The sequence below is a fragment of the Habropoda laboriosa genome, unplaced genomic scaffold, assembly GCF_001263275.1.
Source record: "Habropoda laboriosa isolate 0110345459 unplaced genomic scaffold, ASM126327v1 scaffold119, whole genome shotgun sequence".
In the NCBI taxonomy this organism is placed as follows: Eukaryota; Metazoa; Arthropoda; class Insecta; order Hymenoptera; family Apidae; genus Habropoda; species Habropoda laboriosa.
In genome coordinates this window covers 780,665-800,938 of record NW_017100225.1, presented here as the reverse complement: position 1 = coordinate 800,938, position 20,274 = coordinate 780,665, and the positions used below count along the sequence as shown (strand labels likewise).

Genomic DNA, 20,274 nt, shown 5'->3' with positions numbered 1-20,274 from the left:
AAATACCTCGATATTTTGCTGCAGCTTACTTCGGTTAAAGGAACAGAGTATCCGTTTATTTCCGGAAGTAGCCACTCATGGCGTGCTCTTCATCTTCCAGCTGGGTATGGGGTAGCACTATAAATTCCTGGCAATCTACGCGTCCACTGGCCCGTAAATCTTTGGTTTTTATACGGTGCTCGAGCTATTACGGTGTATGAAGCGACAATTAAAGTCCACGTTTTAATTAAAGAAGTCTGTCGAGCTTATTTACAAGCGCGGGTCGAGATTTCAGCGAAGGTAAGCGATTCAGCGCACGGACGGAAGAGGGAGAGAGAAAGAGAGAAGACCAGCCGCCGCGCCGCGAGGAATCACCCCTTCCGGAGTTTTTCCCTCGAATCGTATTCCGTCCGTACATTCCTTTCGGGCGTGTCACAGGGGGTCGTCCCGACGTCGACGTCGATGTCGCGCCGATGGAATAATTTATACCGAGCGAGGGGAACGATCCTTCCGTCGTAGAATTCATCATTTTCCGGGCAGGGCACACCGACAAACAACTCGTACAATTATTTAACGCGGCTGTCTCCGCCCGTCTTTTTATCCTGCAACTTATACTTCTTTCCGTGTAGATCCACGTACGCACACCCATCCTCGGCCGTGTCCTTTGTTTTCCCGCCGACACGCGGAATGTCTGCTGTATTATGTCATAATCGTCGAGCGCGAGAGGAAGGATCGATGGAAATATCCGGGTAATTCTCGCAAAAACAATTAACTCCGCGAGGCTGAAACTGGTTGGAGAAGGTGGGAATCGTAGTCTTGGAGATAAATTTGCGAGCGTTACTCTATCTCTGCCGTGGAGAACAAGTGTAGATCTACACGGGGTGGAAAGATCGATTTGGTGGGAACGCCTTCATTTTTGAACACCAACGATAAAACTCGTCGAAGGAGAGAAGCGCGACTCGGAATAGAAACACCACAGTGTTTTATGGTTTGCACCTTCTACGGAAATTGGATGTTTTACGAACGCTGCGGACTCCGGATAAACGTGACCGTGGGAAGACCGAGCGAGTTGATCGTTTTTCCTGCACTCCAGCTCTTTCCTTTCTTCCTCCTCCTCTCGCGTACCTTTTGTTTCCCTCCGCCTTTTCATCGTCCATTTTCTCTGCCGCAACGCCGAACGTTTGCGTTTGACAAGCAATCCTCGGTGCTCGTATCGAGAACGGAGAGGACTGGTTACATTCGACGCTGCTACCACCCTACCTTTCTTCCCGTGGGTAATGGCTAGCCTTGTCCTTGCAACCGGATATAGCCTGTCCGAGGTAATTTCCGGGTTCTTGCCACGATATCTCTCTCTCCCTCTCCCACACGCGTGACTATTCGCGCAAATTATTCGGACATTTTGCCGGATGATAATAAATCCTCGGGGCTCTCTCGGGGAGGCAACCTAACCACTCGGTCGTTGAGAGCCGTTAAAAATTCAAGCCGGGATGCGCGGCCGGAAGCCGATCGTAGATTCGACGAAGCAGCGAGATACCGCCTCTCTCTTTCTCTCTCGGCGTTTCTGGCAGATCTCGGAAGTTACCGCGGCGCAGCCTTTCCTTTCGACCTTCTTTGTGAATTCTTGGGAAAAAATTTCGTAGCGAACCGTGAGCACCGGCGTCTACGAAACGAGACAAAAAGGAGGAGGATGAAAGGGCGGGCGGGGGGAAAAACGGAGAACAGGGAACGGATTATCCGACCGCTTTGAATTCTCGATCCCAGAAGACGCGCCTACTACTTTTTCCTCCCTTCTTTTCCACAGCCAGAAGAGCCTCCTCGACACAGATGCAAAAACAAAAGTGATATCGAGCGGAGGTACGGCGCTTTTCTCGTTCGCAGAAAATGCGTCTACCTTGCAACGTTCCAAATGTGCCACGGTCCTTCGATAATAGCCCCGCATTTTCCTTCTCTCTACGACCTACCGTTATACCTGACGTATGTAGAGCGCCGCAGGAGTTGGGGGAGAGAAAGTGGACATAGTGCGTCCGTTAAATTGTCGGTTTACTTTACGGATCATCCGGAGATTTATCGCACTGCGACGATTAACGCGGACGAACACGGGGCGTCCGTTCTCCTTTCCGCGGAAATATCAGCGACAAGAGTTTACAAGGTAGTAAAAGTTGGTTGCGTCGTTGGTCGCGTCAATTGAATTTCTCATATTCCCCGAACGAGCTTTCTCTATTGTTCTCGAACGTCACCGAGATTCGATTTTTCCTCTGGAAATCTCCTTCTCCTCCGGGCCGTAAAGTTATTTAGCGGCCATCGTCCTACTTTCTTACTTGCGCCCTAGTACCACGGGGGGGACACACGAGCGAATGTCCGAAATTTTCAACTTGGATACCATCGTCGGCGCATTTTTACGGTTGCACAGCGCGGGTGGAAAGAGTTTGGAAAGTTGGGTAGCTAGGAGCGCGACATCGACGACGATTCGATCGTCGGAAAATAAGACACCTCCGAGAGTGTCCTGAATTTACTATAGCTGGCTATAACGCGAATTCTCCGTGGTGTCGAGAGCTCGTTCTCGATTCAGCGTGCACGACTCGCAGCCGAATCGCTCCTCGCGGTAAATCTCGAGATCGTTTCCGACGTAGGCCGATCAATTTTATCGCCCCTTGGAATCGTCTGTATACGCGGTCGGTATCTCGAAAATGTTTTACGCCGACCTCCTACTAACGAAGCCCTTTGAGAAGGTCCGAGGAAAAAGGACGAGTTTTATCTTCGAAACGTGACAAGCCTCGAACCTGAGAAATGATTTTACGAGGTTGGAACGGCGATCTTGGAAGGATATAAAACCGTTTAGGTTTTTCTCCGCGATACGGGCCAAAGGATTTTCTCTCGTTAACGTCGCTGGTATTCTTTCGGGTCGAACGAAAGCAACGCGCGCGCATAAAAAGAAGGAGCACGGTATACATATAGACTGGAGTTCGATGTACGAAAACAAATGGGAACGTCGCGGCTGGGTGAGATCGCGCGGTAGGGGGAGAAAAACCAATGAGGCAGAAGGAAAATATTTGCGTAATCCTGGGAGGAACGATTCTAAAGGGCAACGTTTCGTTTAATTCTCCGAGTTTCTAGTCCAACCTATCAAGACGAACGCGATAACGATTGATCTCGAGAGCTCGCAGGTTCTCGCGAGGCGCGGGAAATTAACGAGGGCGTCGCGAAAGGAGGCGGAAACAATGTCAAAAGGAAGGGCAAAAGAGGGGCAGACGCGGCGGCGTTGAGTTACGAGCTCGTAAAATTCCCCATTCTTCATCGGACGCGTGTAGATTCACGGACACGGTTCATCCCCGTCCTCTCGCGGAAATTGCCCGTGGGCAAATTTTTGCGTTTCCCTTCGGGAACAGTTGGAAGGGTAAAAACTGTGCGTAAATTCCGATTGGACAGAGTGGATACATATGTACGTATACGGTTCGCCAAGTTGTCGATAGTGGAGAAATGTGGAAAGTCTCGCGAGGCGACAATACGCCAGTGAAATCGACTCGACTGCATCACCTCTTTGAAAGGTGTGTTCCCCCCTGTGATACACGCGCAAACACGCAGGCCAACTTTCTGGAAAACTTGCTAACCAAAAGGATCGACAAAGCGTGGAATCTGGTAAAACTCTCGACAGAGAGTTGCAGCTGGTTTGCTCCGGAACTGTTCGAGATCGTATTCAGATGGTAGGAAAATATCCTGGATATCCCCCGGGGAGAAACGACCTGACGACACGTTTCTAAAATCGAGTTGCCGTTCCAATACCGTCGCTCAACTTCAAACATCTTTGTCTCGTAACGTATTTCGATTTCGTCCGCGTTATTCTTTTCGGCTCGCAGAAGAAGAAGACGCAGGCCGCTGTTACGTAGAAAGAAGGCCAAGTGATTCAGGCTCGCGTCGCGTCGCGTCGCGAGGGAAAAATTTTAAGAGACTCTCGCGATATAATCTTGGTTGGCGTAACGCTTTCGGGAAGAACGCGAGGGAAAATTGAAAATGGGACGAGTAGGCATGCTTGGAGAAGATAAACGGTTCATCTTCCGTGAAACGAGAGGAACAAGAAGACGACGAGGAACGCGATGTGATAAAAAGTGCCAAGGTGTTCCTATACGACGAACATTCGAGTCTCCGTGGACGTATGTATATAATAAGATATTTGGTATCTGTCGTAAGATCGACTACGACTCGCTCTCTTTCCTCCCTTCTGTAATCTCGAACGGTTAACGAGAAAGAAAGGGAGAGGGAGGAGATGAAGAGGTCGCGATAAAGCGATAGCGAGACAGGGCGTTATTATCGGTTACGATACTCTACTCTCTGCCTCGTTCTTTCCCGGTGGTGAGCATTTTCATTCTAGGATCGCGTATTCCAACGAGTACGACGTGTCTACCTTTTCGACGAGAAAGAACAGCTATAACGAGACGCTGAGCAATTACCATTCGTATGTAGAACACGAGAACTCATAAGTACGTATTTTCCCCTGTCCTTTCGCGTTTACTTCTCTCCTTTCTCCCTCGAAACCCTTTGTGACGGCAGCGCGGCGGCGGCGGTGCTTTTTTCGTCAGCTACCTCTCAATCGCGAACTCTTTCACGGTAACCTCGCGTGGCTTTTGCATCGCGAAAATTCCCTTCCACCTCCTGTATTGCCGTTCTCGCGTGCGTGTGTCTTCGATGAAAGGAAACGGCTCGGTGGTGGCCGCCTATTTTTTTCCTAATTGCTTTCACTCTCTTAAATCGCCGCCGTTTTAATCGCGAGCAAGTTCGCTCGTGAAAAGGGGCCGACCTTCTCCCTTCTGCTCTCGAACCGTGAAGGACCCGATTGAACGTCAAATTTGACCTACGGATTAAAGGGAAAGGTAGAAAAATGTATAGGACGGTTTTGTGTGACGTGGTCAGGCGGCGTCTCGTGGACGAAAAGAATCGGCCGCAACGAACGGGGACGAGTCGTAAGAATCCCGCGACTTAACCCACACTTTCATCTCTTCCCGCCGGAACTTTCCTACGAAAGCTTCCCTCTCGCCTTTAGCCCAGTTGTACCGTGATCCAAATTCCGCGAGAGCCTTCTATGGGAGGACTTTGCCCAAGTTCATTCCGATCGGGGGATTTAGGAGAAACGAAAGATCAGGAAGGAGGAACTTTGGCGACTGTGCTTTAGGGTAATACGGCCGAGTTTCCTGTAACAGGCTCGAGCCGCCGGCGTCGTTAGGGATTAATCAATTATTTCACGGCCATGGGAAAGTATACGTATGTCGAGTGACGGCGACGGCGTTTCCTCGGCGCGATAAGTGCGGCATTAATTACTGCGGCTGTGACGGTGAAAAAGCCAACCACCGGCAACAAGCATCAAGAGGTTGTACAATTAACGCGTGCGTTAATTAGGCTCTGGCGTTGCGTCGCGTTGCGTTGCCGAGTTTTGTTCCTTGTTCCGTTCGGTACGCGGTACGAGCTCTCCTTCGTCGACGAACGAGAAAAATCTGCCGTTTGGTCCGTTTTACCGGGATTTGTTAGGAAACCACATCCGTAACAAGTATACTCGGTCGAATTGGTCGCGTGTTTCCCTGTCCGGAAGGAACGATCTAGATACAATTTGGAGAAGGAGCACGCGCGTTGATTACGCAATCTCGAGTTAGAGGGCTCGAAGAGGGTCGAAACGTCTTTGAGGGAAACCGGAATGCGAGACGCCGGCACGTTAGAGGAGGGAACTTGGAGGACCTTCGATCGGAACACGTTCGAGAGCCACCAGCGGACAGGATACGCCTTAGCAAGAATATCGGGAATGACGGTGAATCCTACGCGTGACTCGAATAACTTGCAACCTCTCGAGCTCTCCTCTTCCTACAGTCACGCAAAGTCCAGATCTTTTTCCGGAGTGTAATCAACAGTGTCCCTCCGAGCACAATCCTCGCCCACCGAAAACAGGCTATATCTCATTTCCAATTTTTCGCCTGGATGCCGAGAAACGGGTTCGAAGCTGCGCCGCGGAGCCGTGAAATTGAAAATTATAAATTACACCGGCAAATTTACATTCTTCCCGCGGTCGAACGGCTGCACGATCGTCGGAAGAAGGATGTTCGATACAGGGAGGATGAAAGGAGCTCTCCTCTTTCGCATAGAAATAATTCTTATCTGTTTCACCGTGGCAAACGTTCCGCCGAAAATCGCCGGCGCTAGCGCGGTATTCACGGAAGGTGAATTCTTTTCATCTAGCACGTTGCATAAGATATAAGGAGGAGAGGGAACGGCTGTGAAGGAATTGCCGGGAACGTCGGCAAAGACGAACGAGCCTCTCGAAGCAGAAAAATATGGCAAATTTCTCTCGTTCGAGCTCTGTCCTCGCGTCGATCGAAACGGTCGCAGAATTGTTGTATCGTCGGAATGAGAACGCGGTACTTCCCCTTTCCGCGTGATCTTCCCCTTTCTTCCTACTTGTCGTATTGTCCGAAAAAATGCGGCGAATAGGAGGAGAAGGAAGGGAAGTTGGGTAGCCGCGCGTTCTCTCGAAACAGCCTGTGGCTCGGTCGACTCGACGAAACGATCGATCCTCGAGTTTCCTTGGAAAACAGGATGCTTTAAAATTCCCGCAGACGTCCTTCCGGCTAATGAGCACCGTCGTGTTTTCGTAGCTAGCCTCCGGCCATCGCTGAACTTTTGCTGAAAAACCAACGGGAAAAAGACTGGCAGAAAGCGCTCGAACAAAAAGACCAATGGAACAAGGGACGTATGTTCAATTCCACGACACGATTTCGAAGCCCGGATACGCTGCTCGTATTTTTTTCTTTGTACTCCCTTCAAATAGCTGCAAGACCGAACACTATCGCCTCTTTTTCCGCCTTCTCTTTTCCTTTCACGCGAGAATTCAAAGATGCGAGACAAAGACAAAATTTTCAGAGAGAATCACCCTCGTGTCGCCACGCGTCGCGGTAAATAATATCACGTGAAGCAGGAATAGCTATTCAGAGTTCCGTAATTACCGGTTCTTTCTCCTACCTCCGTGAAAGTTTCCAGCGAGAGAAAACCCTCTCGAAACGTTCGAGTACTCGTCCAACTTTCCACGGAGTTCGATTGGTCCATACATTATTGATGCTCGTTTCGTTCGATTCATGACTTCTTCTAGAACACCGGTTAACCGCGTGTCCACGGAAGTAATCCCGTTTCGGTTGCTTTTTCCTGCAATCCCACCGAGGGTAAATTTTGCGCTGCTGCGTTTCCATTCCTCGCTCCGGAAACTATTTCCCGGGGTAGAGAGTGGTAAGTTACGTGGACGATATATTATTCCCCGGGCGATAAATTATTCCGGTAGGTTACCGGGAAAAAAAGCATTCGGCTCGTGGCGTACGGTTCTCAGGCCACAAGGATGGTGTTGCCAATCCACCGTAAATTCCGGATCTCGTTCTTTTCTCCATTTCTCGCTGCGAGCGTTTTCGAAGTATTTTCCGGTTATAAGACAGACAAGATCTTACCGAGCGAGCACCGATTCAATTTCCACGTCGAGCTACACAGGCCCTTTCAATTTTCCAAAATAGACGGTGCTAGGAGAGGAGAAGTGTGTGTGTGTGTGTGTGTGTGTGTGTGTGTGTGTGTGTGTGTGTGTGTGTGTGTGTGTGTGTGTGTGTGTGTGTGTGTGTGTGTGTGTGTGTGTGTGTGTGTGTGTGTGTGTGTGTGTGTGTGTGTGTGTGTGTGTGTGTGTGTGTGTGTGTGTGTGTGTGTGTGTGTGTCAGGGACGAGGAAGGTATTCGTGGATGAGAGAAGAAATGTCGGTCAGCCAGGTTGAGACAGGAAGTACGGAAATTTCGAGACGGTTCCCATGCTCGGTGCATTACCCCCTAACTTTCACCGGGAAACTCCGGTGTTCTCGTGTTTCTGAAAACGCTTCGTTTCCTCCTGTTGAAAGCCGGCAGATTTCGGGGTAACTATAATGTTTGATGCCCGGCTTATTTCATCGGAGCGAGTCCTTTCCTTCTCCACTGTTTCCGATCTTTCCAAGTAATTGCAGATAAGAAGCTTAAACGGAGATACTCGACGTCGAGTATCGACTCTGAGGTATTAGACGTCATTCAGCTAGGCACAAAAGAAGGAGGAAAGCTCGAGTTGGGTAACGAGGATCTCCCTGGCGACGCTGGGGACACCGTATCTCTTTCCTAAAGAATCCACCTTACTTTCCTTTAACGTATCGGTGTCCGTCCAATGGGGCCTAACGGGGGTGGTGATCGGTAAGAGGCTTAAGCGTGAATGTTCCGTCTATGTATGCGTATTTCAAAGCATAACGCGTTTCCTGATGGCTCGTCGTTCCACCGATTTCGATTAGACGCATTTAGAGACAATTAGCGTGTTCGTGAGCTATCGGAGGCTTTAGTGCCAGCTCGCGCTCCATGCAGCCTATCCCGGGTAGAGATGTTAGGGCTGACGAATCTCTCTATCAGGCGGTGACGACGTTTCCATTTTTCGTCATTTCGTCTGTTACGAGTATTATCCAGGGTGAAGAGCTGATAATTTAGCTAAACGTATTTTCAGTAGAGCATAACCACGCGGTTAAGTATAGGGCTGGCAACGATGCGAAAAGTTTCCTGCTTGAACGAAGAGAATAGCCAAGAGTAAGTGGATAAATCGGCAAATAGGCATACGGAAGATTACGACATGTATCTGGTAGAGTGGCCCGAGCGGAAAGTAGGATAAGGCAGAATTAATTTCTCCGTAATCGGCGATTAGACGGCCGGGATGGGCAGTTTCCTGTCAAAATCTAAACTAAATCCTGATCGGATTAACGTACACCGACTCGACGCTTCGGCAGCTTTCGCTTCCAAGTTTCGAGCCGAACTCGACCTCGGTATTCGAACCTCGGAGTGGCGGTGCTTCTTCGAAGAACCCGAGGGGATCGCGATTACTAGTTACAATACGCGCCGGAATAAAAGGAGGGAGAGGAAGAAAGGTTTATAGTTGTAGTTGACTGTAAAGAAGAAGGGAAGAACAAAGAAGGTATTATTCGATTTGCGTATCACGAGGAAGCAATTATTGCCAGCGTTACTACGTATTAGGAGGGGAAGAGGTTGTTTGGTTTGGATTGAGCTGGAAAGGAAGTTGATCCGCTTGGTTCGCGTTTCCATTGTTCCTTTCGCGTTCCTTCTACCATCGACGTTCCGTTCCCAGCGTAGTTTGGGATTAACTCGGAACACCTATCTCGTCTGACGGTCGCCTGTGCGTCGAGGCGTAAAACGAGCCACCGCCGCACCATGCCGCGGTGTTCCAACGTCGATTGCCTCTCGGCTGCAAGATGTACCGTCTACTCGATTACTTCCTCCCGATCCTACATCGGGGTAACTTGGAAACTTGCTCCGATGATTCTTTTCAATCTTCCTTTGGCTTGCGCGTTTTCTTCTTTCCGCGCCTCCGTCCTCGAAGAAAAAGCGCTTCCTCGCAACGCGGAACACCCTTGAAACTTTGAAGATTCTCACTTTCCTCGTTTATTTTGCCCAGTTTGGCCAGAGATAGAAAGTGACGCGGAATTAACCGCGACTGCCCGTTTCCCGTTGCGTTCGCTGGCGCGGAAGAAAGTTTCCCGAAGGAAGTTTGCGAAGAATCGTAGGAACACGGTCTCATTATCTACCGCGACCGTAGCGAGGACAGGAGGTGGTTCCTTTGTTCGCGTTTCACTTTTCGCCAGATTTTAGGAACGTCTTAAAGTTTCCGTGGGCACTCCTCGAAGCGGAATCGGCAGTCGCCGCTTTAACTCAGTTTAATAGCCGATCGATGAGTAAATTGAGTTAAAGGAGTTTCCTAAAAGGACTCGAGGCTTCCGTCCCGTGGCGAGTACGAAGCGCGTTCTCTCCTCGAGTCGATCCTATTAAGAGACAAGAAGCGACGTCCTCTGGGCCTGTCTTGGGACTTTACCTCCAGACCTTAACTGAAACTCGAAGGAGAGGGCCTAAGAGCGCCACTCCTTTCCTTTCCGCCTTCCAGCGAATTTCTTCCAGAGAAAATAAGGTGCAGCAGCACGATTGGAAACGTTGGACTGCCTATTCTTGAAAAAGTTTCTGCGGTATCGATCTCCGGTTGTTCGGTCGGAACGGAGGCCGTGCAGCGGTATCGAAGTTAGTCGGAGGTTGATTAACCTTGATCGACGAATAAAGTTTGCCGGTAATTATTCGAGTGGCGACGGAACAGGCAATTGGACCGACCGGTTTCGAGAGAAGGGTAAAGATCGGCAGGAGGACTAATCGACCGCAAATCACCGCTCTCCGGTTACAATCGATCGCGGATGCTCCCTTTCAACGCAACGTCCGAAAGATCGGTTGCCTCTCGATCCTGTTTCAAACTAACCACCAATCGTCGCGTCCTGGCGATTTTCCCTGCTATTTCGTTTGCCCCATTCCTCGCGATCCGTCCAAGTATCGCACTTTCCAGCAAGTTTGATCAGTTCCGAAGTAGTTTCCCTGGGAAACTTGCTCCAAGAAGAGAAGCTAGCCGCCTTGTGTTTTTTTTCCAATTTCAATCGAGACTTACCGATGACGGTGAAGTTGACCTTGAGGTTCCTGGTCGGCGAGTTGCGAAAGTCGACTCTGCATCTGTAAACTCCCTCGTCGCTCTCCCGCAGGTCTCTGATCGTCAGCTGAGCAGGTGGGCTCGCTCTGAAGGACGCCCTGTCGCCCCAAAAATGCGGGGCGCTCCATAGTTTCGCCTTGCTTTGCCGATTCCTCGCGTCGTAGCTGAAATACACGGAGAGAAGGTTCGAACGAAGATTAATTTCGCGCGTGGCATAAATATGGGAAACGGGGGAAAGGCCTGGGACAGGAAGTTCGCCGCGCTCTGCCGCGTCGTATACAGTGCCACCCTTATCTACTCCAGGCCAATTTTTCACTCAACTTTCGCAATTCGTCATAGTCGAAGGAGAGAGAGAGAGAGAGAGAGTTTGCCAGCTCTCCAAGCCTGAAACTCAATACAGACCGAGCGAAGTGCACCCGGCCGAGAGAGCTGAATAACCTTTTATCTCGAAGATCGAGCTATCCGCGACGGCGTTAGAGGGTATATCAGAGGCAGTTTCCTCCGCGACTTATGCTCTAACGACATTTCACTCGTCCGGTTTGTAGCGCTGAAAGGATCGTCGACGCTGCGTTTTACTTTCCGTCGTCGAACCGGCTACGGACAGTCGGCAAAGTTTTCGCGTCGCGTCGTCAATTATCTGGTAGAGCGAACCAGTTGGTACACGTATACGTGTATATGTACGTAAGTCTAATCGAGCGGCGAAGTTGGAGCGAGTTTCAGCGATAAGACGTCACACGGTAGATGAACGAGAGCGGCGAGGTGAAGTTTCGACGTCCGGGCAGTCTCATTCGGCGCACTTTGTCCGTGGCCATAAGACAAATTGGATTGGTTTTTAACGAGCCCGCGATGACTCGAGAGACAGAGAGAGAGAGTTTCCCCGAGGGGCACCAGCTCCGATCCTCGCCAAGATACCTCTTCCCCCCCTCTCTCTCTCTCTCTTTCGATTCGCTCGTTTACCTTTCGTCTCGGACGATTAACGAGAAATTAAAGAGGCATCGAGAGATGGTGCAAAAAGCTCTTAATCACCGTGCCGTTTTTCACGCCACCGACGATGACATCTGTCCTCGATTAATGCCGGAGAGTGGGTAGAAGGTAACGGACCGTTTCCCAAAATCGCAACGTTAATCTTCTAATCCATCCCGGGGACTTGTCCCGGAGAGGTCGTTGAAATAACCGGGAACGTCCGAAGAAGGGGAAGGAGACAGAAGGGGCGGAGGTAGGAGAGAATGGTCTCTAAACAAATTAAAATAATTGCCACGACTCGTCGGAAGATCTTGGTAGATTCGCAGGGTAAAAGAACGTTTCCCATGAATACGCCAGTGTCGGTAAAACGAGTGTTCGGCGGAGAAGCCAGAAACCCGGCGGGGGACAGGACCGCGAAGGGGACTTAACCACTCTCGGGACTCTTAATAGGAGCTTAACTTGGCGCATAAAATTAAGGCATTGTAATTGCAGACGGCGTCGCCACTGCGGCAGCACATTTCTATCTTTTCCTTCGTCCCGACCCCTCCTTCTTTTCTTCCGTTTCCGCTCCACCGGAAAATATAATTTGCCCGAGTTACCTTTCGTTCGCCGTGGCGCCTCGATGCGGACGTTCCTCGGTAACGCGGTGATAAAATGATTTTTAATTGGGATTAGGCGAAAGCCGTAAACGTGGCCAAAGTTCCTCCTATGAATTTAAGCGAGCAGCTTTAACCGCGGCCCTAATGAATTTCGAATAACAGTTGGGATTAAGCGCGATCACCAGTGATTCACCGCGAAATACCTCTTTCCCCGCAATTCCTCGATTGTCTTCGCCCGCCGTGTATCGCTTTAATTTCTTCGACAGTGGGGGCGAAGAGGAGAACATTTCCAGCGATGAACGCATGGAAATTGGCAAGCCCGCGGGTGCGACGGTGATGGACTGGTTACCGATTCGACGTCGGTTTCCGTATCCGTCGTCCCTATCGATGGCTCGAAATCGTTGGTTTCTAGCTGCCACTCTGCTACGATCCCTGGACCACGCCCACTCACCCGTCACCACGTTATCCACCCTACTCCGGCCTCTGTTCAAATATCACCGTGAAATCGCGCCCTGGCATTCTTCAAAATGGAATTCATGCCGCGGCATAATAGGACAGGGATATCAATCCGATCAGTGAATATAATATCCGATTACACGATCGTCGACGGTATCCGGAACCACCTCCCATGCTCCGCCCTCCGATGTATGTATGTATCGTCCTTCTTTCCTCCCTGCCAGTCCAAATTTTCTTCGATGCTGTTAATCCGGCTTTTCAACCGGGCACCGGATGAAATTAATCGAACGAACGGAAGAAATAATAGTTTGAGTAAATTGTGATTTACACGATCGCCGGCTCGATCCTAGCTACCTGGCACTCGGCGTCGAGAGGAGCGCTTTACGGAATGGAAGAACGCGAACAAAAGAGCGGGATCCGGTGGAAGGAGGATGACAAAGTGGTCGGAAAAGGTGGTGATTGGTCAAGTCCACAATGCACTCGTTCCGCGGCAATCCCGGAAGACGGATGATCGTTCTGTATCGAGTGTTTTTCCAACCTGTAAGCTCTTCCCATTTCAATACGGTCATTTTCATACTCTCTGTTCAACCAACTTTGGTATAAACGAGCGAAACATCGGATAGACGCGACGTAAAGATACTTATTGTCCGGTGGCGAAACGTTTTCGAAGAGAAGCATTCGATTTCCGGGAAGTTGGGTTTTCTCAAAGAGAACGCGATCGAAAGCCGGAGGGAGAAGAGCTGGAACGTATTACAGGGAGTTCCGACCGAGATTGCTACTGCCAGACAAAATTGGTGGGTGTATTTACGACATGGAGGAATGCAAGTACGTCGGGGAGAATTATTGTATGTATTAAAGTGGAAGACAGGAGGGGTAGATGTATGACGCGCATTGTCCCCTTTCACGCGGAAACATCGAAAAGGACTGTTCCCAGGTTCGTTACGCGTCTCGGAGGATATCTAGCGGGGAAGAAAGATGGTCCCTCGGAAATTCCTTATATTTCCGCTCGTCGAGCTGGCAAAAGGGGGCGGAGAACGTGATATTTCGACGGGGTTTCGCGGTTCGTTTCGCCCCTATTGCGTGTACAAGGCGGGAGGAAAATCAGCGCGTTTCACGCTGAATTTGGTGAAAAATCGGGAGATCGAGATTGGTAGAAGGACGGAGAGGACGAGCACGTTCCTATCTCCGATATAATCGACAGCACCCGCGAAGGGCGGCGTAGTCGTCGAAGCTCGTCCTTCGCGTCACGAGTTGGAACGTCCGTTTGAAAGGGACGGATTAAGCAGGGGACGGCTTCATGCATAAATGGATGGCGAAAACAAAAGGAACATCCTGCGAAGCGACATTTTTACGTTCATCGAACGAAGATATGTGCATACAAGTGTGCGTGTGCTCGCGTGAAGGAGGAAGAGCGAGAGAGCGAGAGAGCGAGTTGACGTCCGGCCATGTTCCTCCCGTGTTTGCGCGAATGCAAATAAAGCGTAAGCAGATAAAAGGCTCGGCTGTTCACGTCGCCGACGCGGCTTTTGTTCGTTTTTTCGTCTCGTTCCCTATCTATTCCCTTTCAACAAACCCGACGAATAGCAATTGCTGTCGATGGCTTGCTACCTCGTACGCGATCGCTTCTGCTAGAATTGAAACGGTATCGAGACGCGTTCTGCCTTTAACGCTCTTTCACCGTTTGCAGCGGAATTGTTCGATCTCGCGTATTCACCAAGGTTTGCGTAACACTCGGATGTATCGTCGCGTGAAAATTCATAGGGAGAAGGATTCTAAGGAGCGCGGGGGTAGTTGATGGAAAAGGTGGCGGTGTGATTCTCGAGACGCGGAATATATCGGTTTCCCGGCGAAATCTCGGAAAGGCGCGAGACCTCGAATGAATCTCTCGCTGCAAAGTAGCGTCAAATTAATGAGTTACCGAGAGACGAGTTTCTGCTCGACGAAACACAAGGGGACGGAGCGTGAACGAGGAAGATAGACGGGCACGGGGGCTAGGCGAAGGATGGAAAGGAAGTCCCGTCATACGCTAATTAATTAACTGGGCGAAAAAGGAATAACGGGTGTGCCACGGGCAAAGATCCACCTTGCCGAACAAACTTTTTTCTTTTGCTCGATCGCTCCGCACCGGCGCGCCGCCTCGCTTATCGACCGCGTGAAAGCGGTTAATTAATTTTACGCGAGATGATTTTCCTCTCGCCGGAGATCCAAATTACATCGCTCCTGCTCTACACGTACATATGCACGTACACTTTGCGGTAATATTTTACGCGGCGAACGGAAAGCCGACGACGAAGAGAGAGAGAGAGAGAGGGTCAGTTTCTCTTTGAAAGGTCGATTGTTCCAAGTGACCGTGGGAAACGTTATCCAGGACAAATGAGGACGTCCGAAGGGAAATCACATTAGACAGAGGCAGTAAAATGACAAGGCGTACAGAAAGACCGAGCATCGAGGGGATGGAGGTAAAGTGGGCACCCGAAGAGCGCAAACGCGTGCACGGGGTTTTGATTGGATGGAAACGGAGAGGTAGCGTAAAACCGAAAAATAAATAAAAACTGCAGGTTTACGGTCAGGGAAAACGAATAGCCTCGATATTTGATGCTCTATTGCGGCTGCAAGTGTATGCTCTCGCGTTCATGATTCGCGCGGCTCAACCGTGTTTTTTCCTTATTCCCGGCAGCGATAAAAAGCGTTTGAATTCGTGCCAGATATTTCCATGTATGGTCTCTGGTAGGTGGGTAACATTACTTCACGGTAAATTGAGATACGGTTGATAGAGATGTACGAGACCATACGCTATGGGTGGAAAGGAAAAAGTTTTTCGCACCTCCGTCGAATCGTCTGGAATATTTATCGGGAAAAGTGGAATTCCCGTTAAATAGTTTATTATGCGTAGGTGGAGAGGTCGGGAACGCGAACGCGAATGCATCGACGTCGTTTATCGAGCGCAAGAAATCTAAATAGGTGGACGTACACGCGTACGCGAGATAAAAGCGTCACCGATATCGCTCTCGCAAATGTAAATGTGATCGGTTGCCATTTATCTATCAATAGCTACGGCAGATCATCAGTGGCGGTTTCGGTGCAGCAACGTCCGTTCGAGTTATCGTTAAATCTCCACCGCTTGGATAGAACCGGCCGATCAATTGTGCTCGGGTACCACCGATAACCCTTTAGTTGTATGCACCTGTACACACAGAGCTCCCTCTGTACGGTCGCATTTAGTCGAATGTCTTTGGTCGAAACGTTGCACGGTCCACGCACCACCTTTGTTTTAAAGGGTTACCATTAAAAGGGTTAGTTTGCCGATTGAAAGGAGGATCGTGGGGGAAATGGAAACTGTTGGCAATTTCACCGATTAATCTCGTTGCCAGTCGGACCGCGGTGATTACTCGATCCATGTGTCTGTCAGTGGACGTCGTACGGATACGGAATACTGTCAGACGATCCGGGGGAGCGGTTTCACGCGTCTCGAAATACCTATTCGATGGACCTGGCGGTGGTGGATTGCGATCGATATTCGATAGGCCGAGGACGGGAGAGGACGGTGTTCCGTTTTTCCGATTTAAGGTGTCGTTTGGCGTGAAACAACGACTGGCGATTGTTCGCGCGGGTCGGAAGTGAAAAAAAGCGTCGAGCTAAACGGGACGATAAGAGATAATCGCGAAACGGACAGTTAGTTGGTAACAATAGGCCGTAATAACGGATGGTACGGTTTGCCGGTTGCACCGCAGCGTTCCGCGCGTACGAGAGGTCCGAGACGGCGCGCATGGACAATGGCGCGTTAATTCGAGCCGGTGAAACGCGCATCCGACCTGCCACGATACACGTAAGTCGACCACAATGCCAGCTCGAAAACGGGTCAGTTGACTTCTCGATCGAGCATCGTCCGTAGACTGTACCAAACTTTTCCATTCTCGCCCCTAATTTTTCCTTCGAACGGGACCCCTCCTACGTCGCGCCGTGGAAAATGAAGGCGAAGGTAACGAGATAGATAGTCGAAAGGATGGTCGAGCGTGAAACAATTGCTGAGCTGGAGGTTCCTCTCGGCTTCGGTTGAACGCGATACTTGCCGGAGTAGCATCTGACGTCAGCGGGATCGGTGGTTCCGTCGGACGGAGCCGGAAGGAGTTCACAGGTGCGCGTCCGTATTCCCCAAGTTTACTGCACAATCCAGCAATTCATCGCGAGAAGTAATTAAAGTTTCTATGTGAGTTTGATGATCTTTGCTCCGTTTCGTGGTATCTCGCGTGCACAGTACGTATAGTGTACATACGTGCACGACCGATTACACGATCTCGAGGTTGTAGTCGCGCGAGATGCTCCCTTTAATTATTAAGTTCCGGGCTACTGCCGGCGCAACCGTCGATTCCGCTGGATTTCCTCGCTCGAGTGGAACCAAATGACGTCGTTTGATCGCCCGATTCCCGCCGACTTGCGCTGTTTCTCGCCTGCTCGAAAATTCGATTCGATTAGGAGAGGAAAGTTGCGTCGACGTAGCGGTTTCGAAGAAGTAATCGCGGTCAGCAGAAAGTTGAACGAAAAGAGAACGTGAAAGTTAAGGGAGGCGGAAGGTAGTTTAATAGCGACAGCACATGCGTTCGTGTTCGTGTCAACGATCCTACACGGTTGAACGGAAATACCAAGTGGCGCACTCTCGTTAGCCGATGCGTCTGACGGCGAGTGTGCGATTACACTGGTTATGACGTTTGATCTTCGGGCGAGATCTCTCTCTCTCTCTCTCTCTCTCTCTGCTACGAAATAGTCCTTTGGTAGCACGTTTTGGATTTGTCTCTTCCAACTTGTGTTTCAAACGGTCGAGAAGCAATTAACTCCTCCGAGATTGTCGCGGTGTATTTTTCCACGGCGCGGCGGAGGTACGAAAGCAGACTATTACATTCCTGAATGCGCAAGTAGTTTCTTTTTAATCCTGGCACGCGTTTAATAAGCGTGGTATTGTCCGCCCTGTCAGCCGGGCTGGGTGGTTAACTGGTTGCTGCCTGGAATAACTTGCTCCTCGCTGGCCGTAAAAATCTTAAAAAGTTCTCAACAACTACGAGGAACGCTTTTCGCCTTTTCGTCTTTTCGTCCGACCAAGGGTGTAAAATATACTCGCGTCGTCCGCGTTAACGTTCGCGCGAAACTGTCTCGAAATACGCGGAGTAAATGTTAGTTTGGTAACTCGGTAATAATCCGGCTATAATTCTAATACTTTCTAATTACACGGTCCGCCGTAATTTACATTTAATAAGGGACGTTCATTTTCCTTTACGAGCCTCTGGCTGGAACACATTAATTAAAGGAGGAGCCGGAATGATGTAAGTGTATGTAGTACAAGCCGGTGCTATTTGTAGTCCCGATTGCAGTTCGCGTATCCTGTATAACTCCATTTATGCATGTACACACAGCTGTACCAATGCATGGGTAATAAGGGGATTGATCGACAGCCATCTTGAAACTCGTGCTATCCACTTGAGAAAACGAGCCGTGCCGTGCAACGTTATTGCCTCCTCGAGTCTTGAAAAGAAGTATCATCGATCCTTCCTATCCCTCGCCAAGACTCCCAGAGAACAAAACGATCGAGAACTCGATCGCACTTGAGCAAATTAATCTCACTCGAGAGGGATGGCGCGTGTCTCGTAAACGCAGAGAGCATCGCTGCCAGAATTCTTACGGCGTAACCTCGTAAAACGTGCCAATTCCTATGAATTTCGATTCTGATTTCGACTTTTCCCTTCACCGTTGTCATCCGCGACGGAGATTAAATATTGATATCGTCGCCACCTTCAGAGAAAGACATTCGCAAAGTTTTTATCGTTCGGCGAGTAAGAACGGTTCACGGGGAGAATAAAAACCACTCTCCCTCTCGGCTTTATGTATTTTTCTCGTTTCGAAATAAGACTTTTTACGAGACGCGATAACGTCAGGCCGGATAACTGACGCGTATCACGCAGCTGTCCGCGCTCCTACGCAATCTCGTTCTCACCTCTGCAACCGAGATTGGGATCGTTTAGTTCTCTCGCCGCCGTAACGCCGCGCCGGTTCGTTTTCAACTCGAAATTGTCGTTTTACCGCAACTTCGTCTCGCGCTCCGTAATCGCTCCGGACAAACGGAGATGCCTTTTTCCCCGTCAGAATTCGGTCGCGGCTAGAGGAACGATCCTGGAAGCGAGTTTAATCGAGGAAAATTGTAAAAAAACGGGTGGAAATGTATGCTATTATGATCCCGGTTTTATGGGGCTGTACGCAAGAGTGATATCGACGAGGAGCGGATCGACTGTCGACGGAACAGACCGCGAGAAAGAATAGAACACAGAGGCAATTCACGGCTTAACGAAATCCCAGTTTCGTTTCGGTTTTCCGCGTGCCGGATTGCTGGCAAATCCGCGAGTAGACGAAATTGCGACGAATTCGTAGGTTCGCGTAATCGTCGACTTTCTCCCCCCGTAAGCTTCGCCAGGAATCGTACTTGAAATAATACCTCCAACGAGTTTCATTAGGCTCGGTAATTAGGCGAAAATATTCGTGCCACGATCGAATTGTGTGCAGCGGCAGTGGTATTATGGTTGGAAACGTCGGACACAGAGGAGCGCAGGGATTTGAAAGGGATCCTCGTAAATAACAATGACGGCTTACCTGTAGAGAGGTTCGCCGCTGTCCTCTTTGAACCAGAGCACCATAGAGACTGCGTCGTTCGGCTCACGGGGTTGTATATTACACGGCAAAGTTGCTCTCTGTCCTGCCACTCCCTGCATCGATTCCATGGGTACTGTAACGAAATCGTTGGAATTATTGCGAATAATCCCTTCTTAATCTTGGACGAAAAGACGAAGGAAGGAAAAAGGAGAGAAGAGAGAAGGGAAACTGAACCGCGGTAAATCAGAGATAAGGATCGTGAAGAGAAAGGAGGCCATCGGGATAAAGTTGAACGTCGGAGAGAAGACAAGGGCGAGGAACCGCGTGAGGAGAAGTTCCGTAAGAGAAAACTCGTAATTAATTCTGGTCAGTTCCTTCCTCTTTTTTTTTCGTTTAATCGGAGAAGCGGAAGGTGAATCGACGTCTCGTTTAAAAAGCTTTTATCGAGGCTGGCACGCCGCGGAGAGCTGTTGCGAGCCTCGAGCACTTTTGGGATTAAGAATTATAACGGGGCAAGGAGTTATGGATATTTCGGCGGAAAAGAGAGAGAAATTCCCTGTGATCGATTACCGAGGAACGGTGGAAAGTATCGACGACGGTTGCGTTAATAGGGTGGAAATAATTGATCGATTTCACGTATTCAGCCTTTACCGTATTTCAGACGGCGAGCGTAATGCTTCTCGCGGTATGAAATATACTTGAACACTTGGCTAGAAATTGCGCGTACACGTACGAGTTGTTAAATCTCTCTCTCCCCCCCCCCTTCCTTCAGTGGCGTTACACCAACAGCGGAAAGTGGTGAGCGAAATATTCGGCGCGAGCAAGTAGGTACGACACGAGTAGTTGGTTTGGCAAACGCGAACCGCTAATGAAATAGTCGTTTCTTTGCCTCTGAAAATATTTTTGGCTCGCGGGACCGTAAATAAAGCGGACGGAAGGGGTGTAGTAGGTAGGCTAACCTCGAGGTACTGTGTTAATTTCCGTATAATACGCGGGCAGGTATATGAATCTGAAGGAGTAAAGGGAGCTGAGGTAGGAACAATAAACCGTAGGCAGCGCGTAAAGCAAATCGGTTGTTGGCCGTTCGACGCAAAGTGGG

At 49.8% G+C, this 20,274-nt stretch overlaps 1 protein-coding gene across 1 annotated transcript in view; it reads right to left on the bottom strand.

The window, feature by feature from the left end:
• The window catches only part of LOC108571155 (synaptogenesis protein syg-2-like), a gene marked incomplete at its 3' end in the record, with an annotated part of 80,310 nt that overhangs the window by 49,795 nt on the left and 10,241 nt on the right, over positions 1-20,274 (bottom strand). The window contains exons 2-3 of the mRNA XM_017933134.1: positions 19,176-19,308; positions 10,486-10,688 (exon numbers count right to left, since the gene is read on the bottom strand). Coding sequence (XP_017788623.1) covers positions 10,486-10,688; positions 19,176-19,308 — 336 coding nt within the window. The remainder of the gene's footprint in view (positions 1-10,485; positions 10,689-19,175; positions 19,309-20,274) is intronic.